We start from the raw sequence: 12,210 nt of genomic DNA on the forward strand, positions 1-12,210 counted from the left end.
GACGAGCCGTTCCCGCAGCACAGCGCAGCAGATGCCGGTCCCGATGTCCTTCCAGAGCGCCATTCCCCTTGGCGGGTGTCCGGTATCCAGCTTCGGGTGCCGGTGATGTCCTGGGGCGCCGGTCCGGGGTCTCCATCCCCGGGTACCCCTCGGGGGGTTCCTCCCGCCGCCGGCTGGGTTCAGCGCTGGAGCGGTGGGAGGGCAGAGATGGGCTCCATCCCCGGCCCGCTGGCAAGCAGCGCTCCCTCCGCGGCGGGGCGGCTGGGCTGGCGGCAGCGGAGCCCCGCGGGGAGAGCGGCCGGCCCCGCGCGGCACCGGCGGGGCGGAAGGTGGACGTCCCGTCGCCGTGGCCGGTCCCGGTAGCCGGTCCCACCGGCGAGGGCGGTGCCGGCGGGGGGAGCTGCGGAGCCGCCCGGCCCCCGGCCCAGCCCCGCCGCCCGCCCCCGGCCCGCCCCCGCCGCGGCGGCGGGCGCCACTCGGCCGCCGGTGGCCTCGGCGGCGGCAGCGGCGGCAGGATGCGGGCGGGCCGCGGCGCGGCGGGCGGGGAGGCAGCGGCCGAGGAGGAGGCGGCCGATGGGGCCAAGCGCGGCGGAGCGGCGGGGCCGGGGCGGGCGCGGGGCCGCGGCGGGAAGGGGTCCCCGAACGGCGAGTGCCGCCGCGGGGATCCGCCGCGCAGCCCCGGCCCGGAGCCGCCCCGCGAGCCCAAGGTCTCCTTCTCCTGCGGCGGCGGCGGCGCGTCCCCCGGCGGGGCCAAGGCGGCCGAGGAGGGGGCGAGCGAGGATGCGGCCGAGGAGGTCCGCGGGAGCCAGGCCAGCTTCATGCAGCGGCAGTTCGGGGCGATGCTCCAGCCCGGCGTCAACAAGTTCTCGCTGCGGATGTTCGGCTCGCAGAAGGCGGTGGAGCGGGAGCAGGAGCGCGTCAAGTCGGCGGGGGCCTGGATCATCCACCCCTACAGCGACTTCAGGTGCGGGGGTAGCCGCGGGGCCGCGCCGGGAGCGGGGCTGCCGGTGCGGCCGGGCCGAGGGCACCTTGAGCCGCCGCCGGGCGCGGGAGGGGACGAGCCGAGCATCCCCTTCCCGAGCATCCCCTTCCCGAGCATCCCTTTCCCGAGCATCCCCGTCCCGAGCATCCCCTTCCCCAGCGCGGCAGGCGCCGCTGCTCCGGGGATGCCGGCAGCCCTCGCCGTGCCTGAGCAAGGGCATCCATCCCCTCGTCCCCTTGTCCTTCCCGGGGCCTCGGCAGGTTCGGCCCGGCTCGGCCCTCCTGAGCCCCACCGGGCCTTGGCTCTGTCCCCGGAGCTCCCTGGGGTTCCGTGTCCCCCTCCCTGGGCAGGGCTGGGGCTGGGCAGGGGGACGTGCTTTTAACGCCTGGCAGAGCGTTGTGAAGGCTCCCCCCTCCCCCAAGGAGGCCTGATTCTGTCCCTGGGGTTCAGCCGGCTGGAGGGGGATTCTTCTGCCTCCTGAGAGCACTCGAGTCCCCAGGATCTGTGTGTCTGCCAGGCAAGGAATGACAAACCCGGGAGAAAGGCTCTACAGCTCCATCTCCTTCCCATCCCTGAGCCCTGGCGAGCTCCAGAGCGGCAAATGCTTCCCGAGTCGTGTGGAAGCTACGGGGAGGGATGGCTGCGCTGTCTGGGCAGGCAGCATGGCATCCTGCGGGCATGGGGAGGCCGAGACCCTGCTGGCGTTGCTGCTGAGTTGGACCCTGGTCCAGAGACCTCAAAGGGGCTGGAGGAGCCTTTGGCCAGGGGCTGGAGGGGCTGAGAGGCTCAGCCCCAGGTGGTTGTGCTGCTGCGCTGGTGAGAGGTTTGGGGTGGCTCGAGGGAGGGTGTGCTGGGTGCCTGCGTGGGGGATCCCCCGAGGCGGATCTCAGGGTCTGTTCACTGCTGACACTGACGGGGCCCCGTGGGTTGGGGTTCCCTGAGGCAGGTGGAGGTGGCCATGGGCTCAGGGCAAGGAGCAGCACCTTCACCTCCTGCTTCCACCCTTGTGTGCTGCCCCTGGGCTGCTCTGGCTTCCTCCAGAGGAGCAGCTGGAGGCCTTTGGCCACCCCTCAGGGCCAACTTCCTGCACAGGGGTTTGAGCCCTTCCACCCTGGGAACCTGCCATGGGAACCCAGTGGAGCCCCCTCCTCATCTCGCTGGCTGGGCACTGGGTTCTGCTGCAGATTTGGGGTGAGAAGTGGTCACTGCCTGGCCACGGCCAGCCCTGTGGCAGAGGCACCTCCGCTGTCCCTGCCGTGACAGAGCAGAGGTGGCAGTGCCAGGTGGATCCCGGGGGCTGCTGAACATCAGGACTTCACCCTTCCTCACTCCCTGTGCTCCTCCTCACCCTCAGCAGCTGTGGGATGTTGGGGGAGGCTGGGAGTGAGGTGACCCCCATGCCTGCACCGGGGCAGAGCCTGCCCTGCTCCTGTGAGCTGGCAGAGCCGTGGCACTGGTGGCAGAGCCCACAGTGCTGCCAAGAGCGGGGATCTCCCTCCGGTGAGCCTGCAGCGGCCTTGAGGCCTCAGAGGATTCCCCAGAGTGCAGCAGCATCACTCCCTGGACTGGTGCTTGCAGCAGCCAGGTGGGTGCTGGAGTGACCTTGGGGAGTCACCCTGGCTGTCCTGCCCTGCACGGGCTTCATCCTCCTGGAACCGCTATGGAGACTCGAAACCCATTGGGGCAGAGTGGCTGCCTGTGTTTTGATGCTGGAAGTGGCGTAGGAGAGTTCCCTGCCCAGTGGGGAGGAGCTGCAGGCAGAGCCATGGCATCCTCCAGCTCCCCAGCCGTGCACAGGAACAGGATCGGCCCACGCCAGGCTGGGCTGAGGAACCCACTCTGCTTGTGCCCGCTGGGGACACGAGTGCATCCCTCCCATCTTGTCCTGCCTTCAAGGAATCAAAAAAGCATTTATCCAGCAATGATGGAGCGTGACCTGGTCTTGTTTGCCCTGCAAAACCCATTTCCCGTCTTAAGAGAAAATCATTCCCCATCTGCATCTGTGACATCATTTCATCATCGGCGTCATTTGGCAATCCTGGCTCCTCATGGCCATGGTGCTGCCATCGTTCACACTTAATTCAGGGCAGATTTGCTCCAGGAACCAAAGTTGCTATTTACATAAATATTGAATGATGAGGAAGCAATCAGGGCGGCTGGTGAGATCCTGAGCTGCAAATCTGATCAAAGAGACCTTGTAAGTGTGTGCTGGAGCAGGGCCACCTCTTTTTAGGTGCTGGGCAATGATTGTCACTGACTTTGTCACTTCTGGTCTCTGGAGGAGCAGCCAAGCCAGCGCCAGCTCCTTCATTGCTTCTTTTGGGGTTTCTGCACCAGCCCTGGGGTGTTGTTTTGGGAGCTGCAGGAGCTGCAGTGGTGGTTTGGAGGTGGTGGCAATGCCCATCACCCTGTGAGCACCAAGGGCTGCTCAGGGGTTACTCCAGCCTTCCACAAGGCTGGGCTGGCACTGGGGTTGGAGCTGAGCAGGAGGTTCTCACTGATGATGATTTTCTGTTGCAAGAGCTGTTCCTGTGTGTGAATCAGGGGCAAAGATGCATCCAGAGGACATATCTTGGTGGTGTTGCTTGGCTGGAGCCTTCCTCACCCATGTTGAAATGCTTCCAGGGTCTCTCCCTCTGCCTGGATGGTGCCACCACAGGCTCCTGAGCAGAGGGATGAGGCTCACCAGCTGCTCTTGCTGCTGGTGTGTGTGACAGCTCTGGTGCTGGTGTTCCCATTCCCTGTGGTGAGATTTTGGGAGCTGGGCCCCTCCCTCTGCAGCGTCAGCTGCTGAAAGCCACCTCAAGGGACGGACAGGCTGTGACCGACCTGGGGGATGGCAAAGGTTTGGGTCCTTGAGCAGTTTGCAAAGCTTTTATACCCCCTTCCCCCTGGCTTTTCCAGGGGAGAGGCCAGCAGTCATTCATCACAACTGGCTGTGCTGGGATCTGTGCCTTGGCCACCACTGCTCATCAGCTTGGCCAAACTTCTGCCATTGGCTCCACAACCCCCTTTTCACAGCAACCTCATTTTTAGAATGGGAGTATTTAGTGCGAGTTTGCAAAGTGCTGATCCTTCCTCGATCTTGCACCAATCCCACACTGATCATTCACCCATCCCATGCTGCCCCTGCCCCCTGGCAGCCTGGTTTGCATCAGAGCCAAAGGGCTCAGACCTCAGAGGCAGCGGGGAGTCTAAAGGAGCTCTGGGTGTGTGTCCCACGGCATCAGCACAGACAGGAGAGGTTGGATCATCCCTGGCAATCCCTGGAGCTCTGAGTGCTGCCAGTGGAGTTAAGCAGGGACCACCCTGGCACGCATGCCCCCCTCCAGGGCTTGGACCCTACTCTCATCTTGCCCAGGACCTCCGAGCAGCACCGCTGTGCCAGGCCGTGGGCGGGTGATGGAGCAGGGAGGTGGCAGCTGCCTCTCGCAGGGGCTTTGGGCATCTCCTGTCATCATCGCTGTCGTACAATTGGGTCAGAAGCGAGGGAGGGGTGTCGAGGATCCTGATTAATTTGTTTTCAGATATTTTTAGTAGCCTGGATTGGATCTTTTTTCTATGCACATGAACCTTCCAAGGAAGAAAGCATTGGCATGGCACGCTGGTCCCCGGGGCGATCGCACAGGGTCAGCTCTGTGCAGAGGGGGATCAGGAGCAGTTTATCTTTCTCTGCAGGCCGAATTCTGCCCTGGCTCAGCCAGATTGCAGAGGGATTGGAGCCAGAGGGGAGTTTTGCCCAGCTGGCGTGGTTATTTAATCTTTGTTCTTCGCAGCTTTGCGTGGCTAATGCCCCTGTGGGACCCACTCAGCACAGCAGGGTCAGTCTGGGAGGGAGCTGCCAGGGGGTTTAGGGGCAGATCCAGCCCCACAGCAGCTCTGCTGATTTCAGCATCCCTGGGAGGTCGAGCTGTGCGTGGGAGCCCAGGGGTCCAGCTGGGATTCTTTGGTGCCAGCAGCCAGAGCTCGGCGTAGGGGTGCAGGGGGGGCCCAGCTCCTCTGGCGAGGGTACCCTGGGGACCGCCCTGGTGTGAAGTCATGGTTTTGCAGCAGTGACATCACTCCCGGTTGCCACGGCAATGTCTCACATGAGGAAGGTGTCATTGGAGAAAGGTCAGGAGCTGGGATGCTCGGCTCCTTCTGGCCCTGCGCTAATCTGCGCAGTGGGGGTGGAGACCTGGCCCATCGCCCCTTCCCGTGTGCGTGGGGGTCTCCTCCTCGTCCCCTCACCCCCTCATCCCCCAGGGCACAGCGTGGCCACGGCACCCCCCGCTCATCATCCTGCAGCTGCCAGGGTGGGCTGAGCAGGGTGCGTGGGCGCGGGTCCTGCGTGTCCGTGCACGGGGCAGAGGGGAGAATCCCCCCACCCCTGCCCCACGCCGGGCAAGGCAGGGCGAGGTGGCCTCCGCCTCATCCCGCCGTGACAGAGCCGCTGTGACCTTGCAGATGCTCGGAAAGGTCATGGGTGGCCCGGGAGAGGGGACGAGGAGAGAGGGGAGAAGGATGGGGTGAGGCAGGACGGGCGGAGGAGCCGCGCAGCCCGCAGCGCCCGCGCGTCCGGCCAGCTGCAGCCAGCTGCAGCCGTACGTGCTCCGCTGCACCGGGGCTGCACCGGGGCTGCACCGGGGCTGCACCGGGGCTGCACCGGGGCCGCCGCGGCTCCTTCCGCCGCCCCCGCGCGGCGGGACCCACGGGCACACTCCACCCGGGCACATCCCACCCGGGCACACCCCACCCGGGCACACCCCACCCGGGCACACCCCACCCGGGCACCCCCCGAAACGCGACCCGGGCTGAGGTGGCCCTGGCTGTCCCTGGGGACTGTCCCCTGTCCTTGGGTGCTCTCCGGGAGCGCAGAAAGAGGAGGGTGCCCTCAGGGCTCTACTGACTCCACCCGGTTGTCTGGGGGGTCCCCAGCCCACGGGACGCCCCCGGGCAGCTCAGCTGGAGCATGTCCCCCTCTGGTGCTTGGTGCCATCATTCTCCCCTTCCCCAGGACCTGCTGCCACGGCCCAAATCAGACCGGCAGAAGCCCTCAGTGCCATCCTCTGCCTCAATCAGGGGCTCTGCTGGCTGCACGATCACCCTGGGGGCAGATTGGAGAGCGGGGGGCAGGATGTGGGGAGAGGAGGGGGTTCCTGTGGCTGAGGTGGCATTAGAGTGACAGTAGCCCAGTCCCTTAGGGCAGGGCATGGTGGCTGTGTCCCCTTGGCATGGAGGGGACTCTGGGGCACTGGTGACATCCTCCAACATCTTCTCGCTCCCCAGATTTTACTGGGACTTCACGATGCTGCTCTTCATGGTCGGCAACCTGATCATCATTCCCGTGGGCATCACCTTCTTCAAGGAGGAGACCACGGCCCCCTGGATCGTGTTCAATGTGGTCTCTGACACCTTCTTCCTGATGGACCTGGTGCTGAACTTCCGCACAGGGATTGTCATTGAGGACAACACAGAAATCATCCTGGACCCCGAGAAGATCAAGAAGAAGTACCTCAAGACCTGGTTTGTGGTGGACTTTGTCTCCTCCATCCCTGTGGACTACGTTTTCCTCATTGTGGAGAAGGGCATAGACTCGGAGGTCTATAAGACAGCCCGCGCCCTCCGCATCGTCCGCTTCACCAAGATCCTCAGCCTGCTGCGGCTGCTCCGCCTCTCCCGCCTCATCCGCTACATCCACCAGTGGGAGGAGGTGAGGACCTGCTCTGGGAGCCTCTGGCAGCAGCTGGATGGCTGGAGAGAGTGGGAGCTGGAGTGCAGTGGTTCCCTGACAAACTGGCAGGGTGCAGGGGACCTGTGGGGCAGTGTGTGGGGCCGGTGGGTGACTGTGACCCACCCTGGAGGGTTTGGGGCATCCCTGAGCTGTGATATAACACCCACCATGGGTGCCAGCATGGCTGGCACACCGTCCCCTGCTCTGCCAGCAGTAGGACCCTGTCCCCCTGCTCAGCTCAGCGCCTCCTGCCTCTCTCCCCTCTGGCTCCTTACCCCACCAGGAGCTCAGGGAGCACTGGGGAGGACAGCAGGACCCCCAGCCCTGTGGGGCCCTCAGCTTTGAGGGCCCACCCTGCTCTGGGACATGCTCAGCTTTGCTGGCATGGCTCTGGCCCATGCCCTTGGAGCTGCCCTGCTCCCTCCTCAGTGCCCAGAGTATCTTTGTCTCCCTGATCCTCGTCAAGGCTCGCTGCCATTAGCGCTTCCCGGGCGGCAGCGTGGCAGCACCCGCCGGCTATAAATAGGCAGGTGGAGCACAGCCACCTCGAGGCCAGAGCCAGGCCAGCCACGGGAGCCTCTTCCAGCTGAGGCCATGAAGGTCGGTGCCCTGAGCCAGGCTGGGCAGTGGGGGACGGTCCCCACGCTCACCTCCTGCCATGCCACCCACCCACAGATCTTCCACATGACCTACGACCTGGCCAGCGCGGTGATGAGGATCATCAACCTCATCGGGATGATGCTGCTGCTCTGCCACTGGGATGGCTGCCTCCAGTTCCTGGTGCCCATGCTGCAGGATTTCCCCCAGAACTGCTGGGTCTCCATCAACGGGATGGTGGTGAGTTCCCTCTGCCCCACATCCTGCTCCTGGGGCTCCCACTCATCCCCACATCGTCCATCCTCCATCCTCCAGCCCCAGGAGGTGCCATCTCCCTGGGCCAGGGCTGTGGTGCCCCATGGTGCATGGAGCACCCGGCCCTGGTGTCACCCTGGTGAGGTCTCACAGGACCTGGAGCAGTGCATTGATCAGGGTGGGAGGAAAATGCTGACATGGGGCTCTTGGCCCCATCCCCTGCCGCCTTTTCCTGCTCATTAGCCACAAAGCTGCTATTAATAAATAATGGCTCCTGTTTCTAATTGCTCCCTCTCAGCCCTGCAGCCTCCTGCAAATGGCCCTTTCCCCCTGACTGTCTCATCCTGTTTCATCAAATTTCCATCTCTGCTCTGTTCCGCCTGGCTTCCTCCTCTTCCTCCCCTGCCTGTCTCAACCGTTTCCTTCCCTGCCTACTTCGCCGGGGGAGTTTGGAAAGTTTGAAAAGTTTGCTTTTCAACGAATTCCTATTGCTGGGAGTGAGCTGGGACTGTGGCCAGGCGTGAACCAGGGTGCTGGGCCCTCGAGCAATGTCACACACACGCACACACACACACACACACACACACCCACACACACACGTGCATGGCTGAGCTGTGTCCCTGTCACTGCAGAACGACTCCTGGAGTGAGCTGTACTCCTTCGCCCTCTTCAAGTCCATGAGCCACATGCTCTGCATCGGCTACGGGAAGCAGGCGCCCGAGAGCATGACGGACATCTGGCTGACCATGCTGAGCATGATCGTGGGGGCCACCTGCTACGCCATGTTCATCGGCCACGCCACCGCCCTCATCCAGTCGCTGGACTCCTCCCGGCGCCAGTACCAGGAGAAGGTAGGGCCACAGCTTTGTCCCCTCCTGGAGCTGCGTGGGGTGAGGGTTCCTGGTTAGGAGCAGGAGGGGGGTGATGCAGTGGGAGTGGGGATGTGGGTGGAGGGTCCCAGCTGACAGCAGCTCTCCCCACAGTACAAGCAGGTGGAGCAGTACATGTCCTTCCACAAGCTGCCCGCTGACTTCCGCCAGAAGATCCACGACTACTACGAGCATCGCTACCAGGGCAAGATGTTTGATGAGGACAGCATCCTGGGGGAGCTCAACGAGCCCCTGCGTGAGGTGAGGGCTGGAGAGCTGGGAGGAGGATGGGGATTATCCCACTTTGGCAAGGGAAGGGATCCCTTCCTTCTTGCTGTGGGTCCCACCAGCTCCTGCCATGCACATGCTTGGGGTCAAACACCTCTCCGTGTGGGAGTGTGCCCATGCACAATTGACGTTCCCCCCCTCGCAGAGCCCCCTAAATGATCAGGCTAGCCCAGAGGTCCGAGGCTGTGAGGGGAGGAATATCAGGAGATGGCAAAGATTTCCAAAAGAGGTTCTTACCCCAGATATGTTGGTTCAGCTCTCTTTATTCTGTGATGTCCATGTGGAGAGCAGGGCAGAAGAGAACAAACAGGAAATGTCAGGGGTCTGTACAGACTTTGGACAGGGTGGGCTTCCCTGGCTCTCCACCAACCCTGTCAGGGCAGGAAGGAGGGGTCCAGGGTTATCTGATCAGAGCCACAGGGTCCCGGGGAAGGGGAAATAGAGTGCCCATGAGCTCACTGTAACACACAATCTGCATGCCAGGGTGTCCGTGAGACTGTCTGGGGTGGGGAGGTGTCCCTGGGGGAGGTGTCCCTGGGGGAGCGTGTCCCAGCTTCCTGGGCTCACCCACATCCCCACAGGAAATCGTGAACTTCAACTGCCGCAAGCTGGTGGCCTCGATGCCGCTGTTTGCCAACGCCGACCCCAACTTCGTCACGGCCATGCTCACCAAGCTGAAGTTCGAGGTGTTCCAGCCGGGTGACTACATCATCCGAGAGGGCACCATCGGCAAGAAGATGTACTTCATCCAGCACGGTGTGGTCAGCATCCTCACCAAGGGCAACAAGGAGATGAAACTCTCCGACGGCTCCTACTTTGGGGGTGAGCACTGGCAGGACTGAGCCTGGGTGCCCCTGCAGGGTCTGTGAGAATCACTGGGACACCTCTGCTGTCCCAGGGCACCCACTGCATGGTGGTTCTCACACCCTGCTCCTGGCCTGCCCTGTTTTGTCCTCGATGGCGGAGTTCTGACCTTGGCCCTGGCGTTTTTCCCCCAGAGATCTGCTTGCTGACCCGTGGCCGGCGCACGGCCAGTGTCCGTGCAGATACCTACTGCCGCCTCTACTCACTCTCAGTGGACAACTTCAACGAGGTGCTGGAGGAGTACCCCATGATGAGACGGGCCTTTGAGACTGTGGCCATCGACCGTCTCGACCGCATCGGTAGGACACAGAGGGACCTGGGGGGGAGAGGGGGTGTCTTGGCAAAAGGGGCAGCTGTGGTTCCCCATGGGAACCCAGCATAGCACCAGTACAGGGTCTCACGGTGTTTCCTCTCCCGGCCGTCTCCCTGTAGGAAAGAAGAACTCGATCCTGCTCCACAAAGTGCAGCACGACCTCAACTCAGGTGTCTTCAACAACCAGGAGAACGAGATCATCCAGGAGATCGTCAAGTACGACCGGGAGATGGTGCAGCAGGCGGAGCTGCAGCAGCACACGGCCATGTACAGCCCCGTCCAGCCCCAGGTCACCTCCGCCATCGCCACCCTCCAGCAAGCCGTCGCCATGAGCTTCTGCCCGCAGATGGCGAGCCCGCTGGTGGGCTCCATGGCGCTGGGCTCGCCCCGCATGATGCGCCGCTTGCAGTACGCCCAGGCCGTGCCCAGCCCCTTCGCCGTGTCCCCCGTCCTGCTGCAGCAGAGCCCCCCGCCGCAGCCGCAGCCCCCCGTGCCCCACGCCAACCCCTCGCCCTCGCAGGACCCGGCGCAGCCCGCGGCCCTGCCCGCCTCCACCAGCGCCTTCGCCGCGGCCGCGGCCAGCCCGCCGTGCCAAAGCCCGCTGGCCGGCCGGACGTTCGCCTACGGAGGTGCCCCCGGGCCGCTGGGCTCGCAGCTGTCCCTCAGCCAGCAGCCAGCGCCCGGCTCGCCCCAGCGCCTGGCCGCCCACAAGAGCACACAGGCGCTGCACACCAGCAGCCTCAGCCAGGATTCGCGGCCCCTCTCGGCCTCGCAGCCCTCGCTGCCCCACGGGCTGGCGGCCGGCAGCACCCAGAGCCCCCCGGCCTCCGCCCGCGAGTCCAGCACCTCCATCGGAGGGGGCCCGGCCGCCGCCTCACCGGGCCCGGGCCCTCCGGCCGGGCTGCGGGCCCCGGCGCCCTCGCGGGGGGCTCCGGCCCACCCGGCGCCCACGGGCCCGGGGCTGACACCGCCGCCCGCCCTGCCGCAGGACTCGGCGGCGGCCCGCAAGGATTCGGCGTCCAGCACGCCCGACACGGACCCGGCCAAGTCCAGGCTGTCTTCCAACTTGTGACCTCCGCGCCGGGCACGGGGCCAGGCGTGCCGGAGGATGGTGGCAGGGAGCCCCCTCCTCACCCCGCCGGCTGCCGCCCCCCGCTCCCCGGTCCCTCCTGCCACCCGCTGCAGCGCGGGGCGGCTGCCCAGGGTGGGCCTGGGGCTGCTGTGCCCTCTCCCCACCGCGGGGTCACTGGGCCGAGCCCCCGGGCGTGTCGTCTCCGACCAAAGTCTGACCCTGTCGCCCACTCCCCGCGGCGAAGCCCCGCTGCCCCCCCGGCCTCCCCGGCTGCCCATAGAAGCCACAGCTGCATTCTCGCCATGACCAACTCTGTTGATGATATCTATGACCTGAACACATCCCTGTGTGTGTGACCCGCAGGACACCTCCCTGGGGCTGTCGGTGCAGCCCCGGCGCCGCGCGTGCCCCCGCGCCCCTCTCACAGACCCAAGGCGAGGGGCAATGGTCCGGGACTGGAGGTAAGTTGGGAAGGGTCTGAGGGAAGGTCACCCTGAGGCTTGTAAGCACCCACAAACACGCTGTCCCCCACTCCGGGGCTGGGGGTGAGCACGGCCCCGTGTCCCCGGAGGCAGCGCTAGGACGGAGGCAGGCGCCGGAGCCCGAGCCCTGGGGCTGGGGCAGGCACCTGCGGAGCGGAGCGGGTGCCTGTGCGTGTGCTGTGTGTGCGTGCGTGGGTGTGTGTGCAGGTGTGTGTGTGTGTGTGTGCGCACGTGTGCCTCGCTGCCTCGCACTCTGGAGCCTTCCACATTGAATGTACCGCGAGCGCGGGGCCCGTGCCAGCCCCGGCACCCTGCGGCCGAGCGGCCGGAGGGACAGGGCCCCACTCCAAGCGTCCACTTTCCCATCCAGCCCATCCTGTGCAATAAACGTCAGCAGCTGACAGAGCTACGCACGACTCCGGCTCCGCTTCTTCGCCACCGTCCCTCCCTGCCGCGCCTCCCGCTCCTCATGCCCGTGTCGGGAGCTGGAACACTGGGCACAGCCCCAGCTCAGGCTGGGGGATGCAGCTCTGTCCTTTGAAGAACTGCCTCCCTTGCCAGGAAAGCCACAAGGTGAAAAGTCTCTGCCAGCAGCTTTCCCCTGGCTCCAGCAGCAGCCAGGAAGAAGCTGGGTGCAGGCTGATTGTGAGCCTGTGGTTATAGGGCACAGCTGTGAACTGAGCCAAACACAGCTCCAGGTGCGAGGTGCCAACCATCTCCAACACCAGCCTGGTGGAGAGGAGGTCTGGGAAGCCTCAGTTCAGTGAGAATGGAA

General features: G+C 64.8%; 1 protein-coding gene across 1 annotated transcript; it reads left to right on the forward strand.

Annotated features, from left to right (window-relative positions):
• The first annotated feature begins 478 nt into the window (after positions 1-478).
• On the forward strand, positions 479-11,844 carry HCN2 (hyperpolarization activated cyclic nucleotide gated potassium and sodium channel 2). Its single transcript, XM_031507145.2, has 8 exons — positions 479-964; positions 6,251-6,674; positions 7,371-7,532; positions 8,180-8,398; positions 8,531-8,677; positions 9,286-9,526; positions 9,703-9,867; positions 10,001-11,844. Exons 1-8 carry the CDS (start codon positions 516-518, stop codon positions 10,951-10,953), a joined length of 2,760 nt encoding a protein of 919 aa, XP_031363005.2. The 5' UTR covers positions 479-515; the 3' UTR covers positions 10,954-11,844.
• The last annotated feature ends 366 nt before the right edge of the window (positions 11,845-12,210 follow it).

This window comes from Lonchura striata, chromosome 28 (assembly GCF_046129695.1).
Source record: "Lonchura striata isolate bLonStr1 chromosome 28, bLonStr1.mat, whole genome shotgun sequence".
Taxonomy (NCBI): Eukaryota; Metazoa; Chordata; class Aves; order Passeriformes; family Estrildidae; genus Lonchura; species Lonchura striata.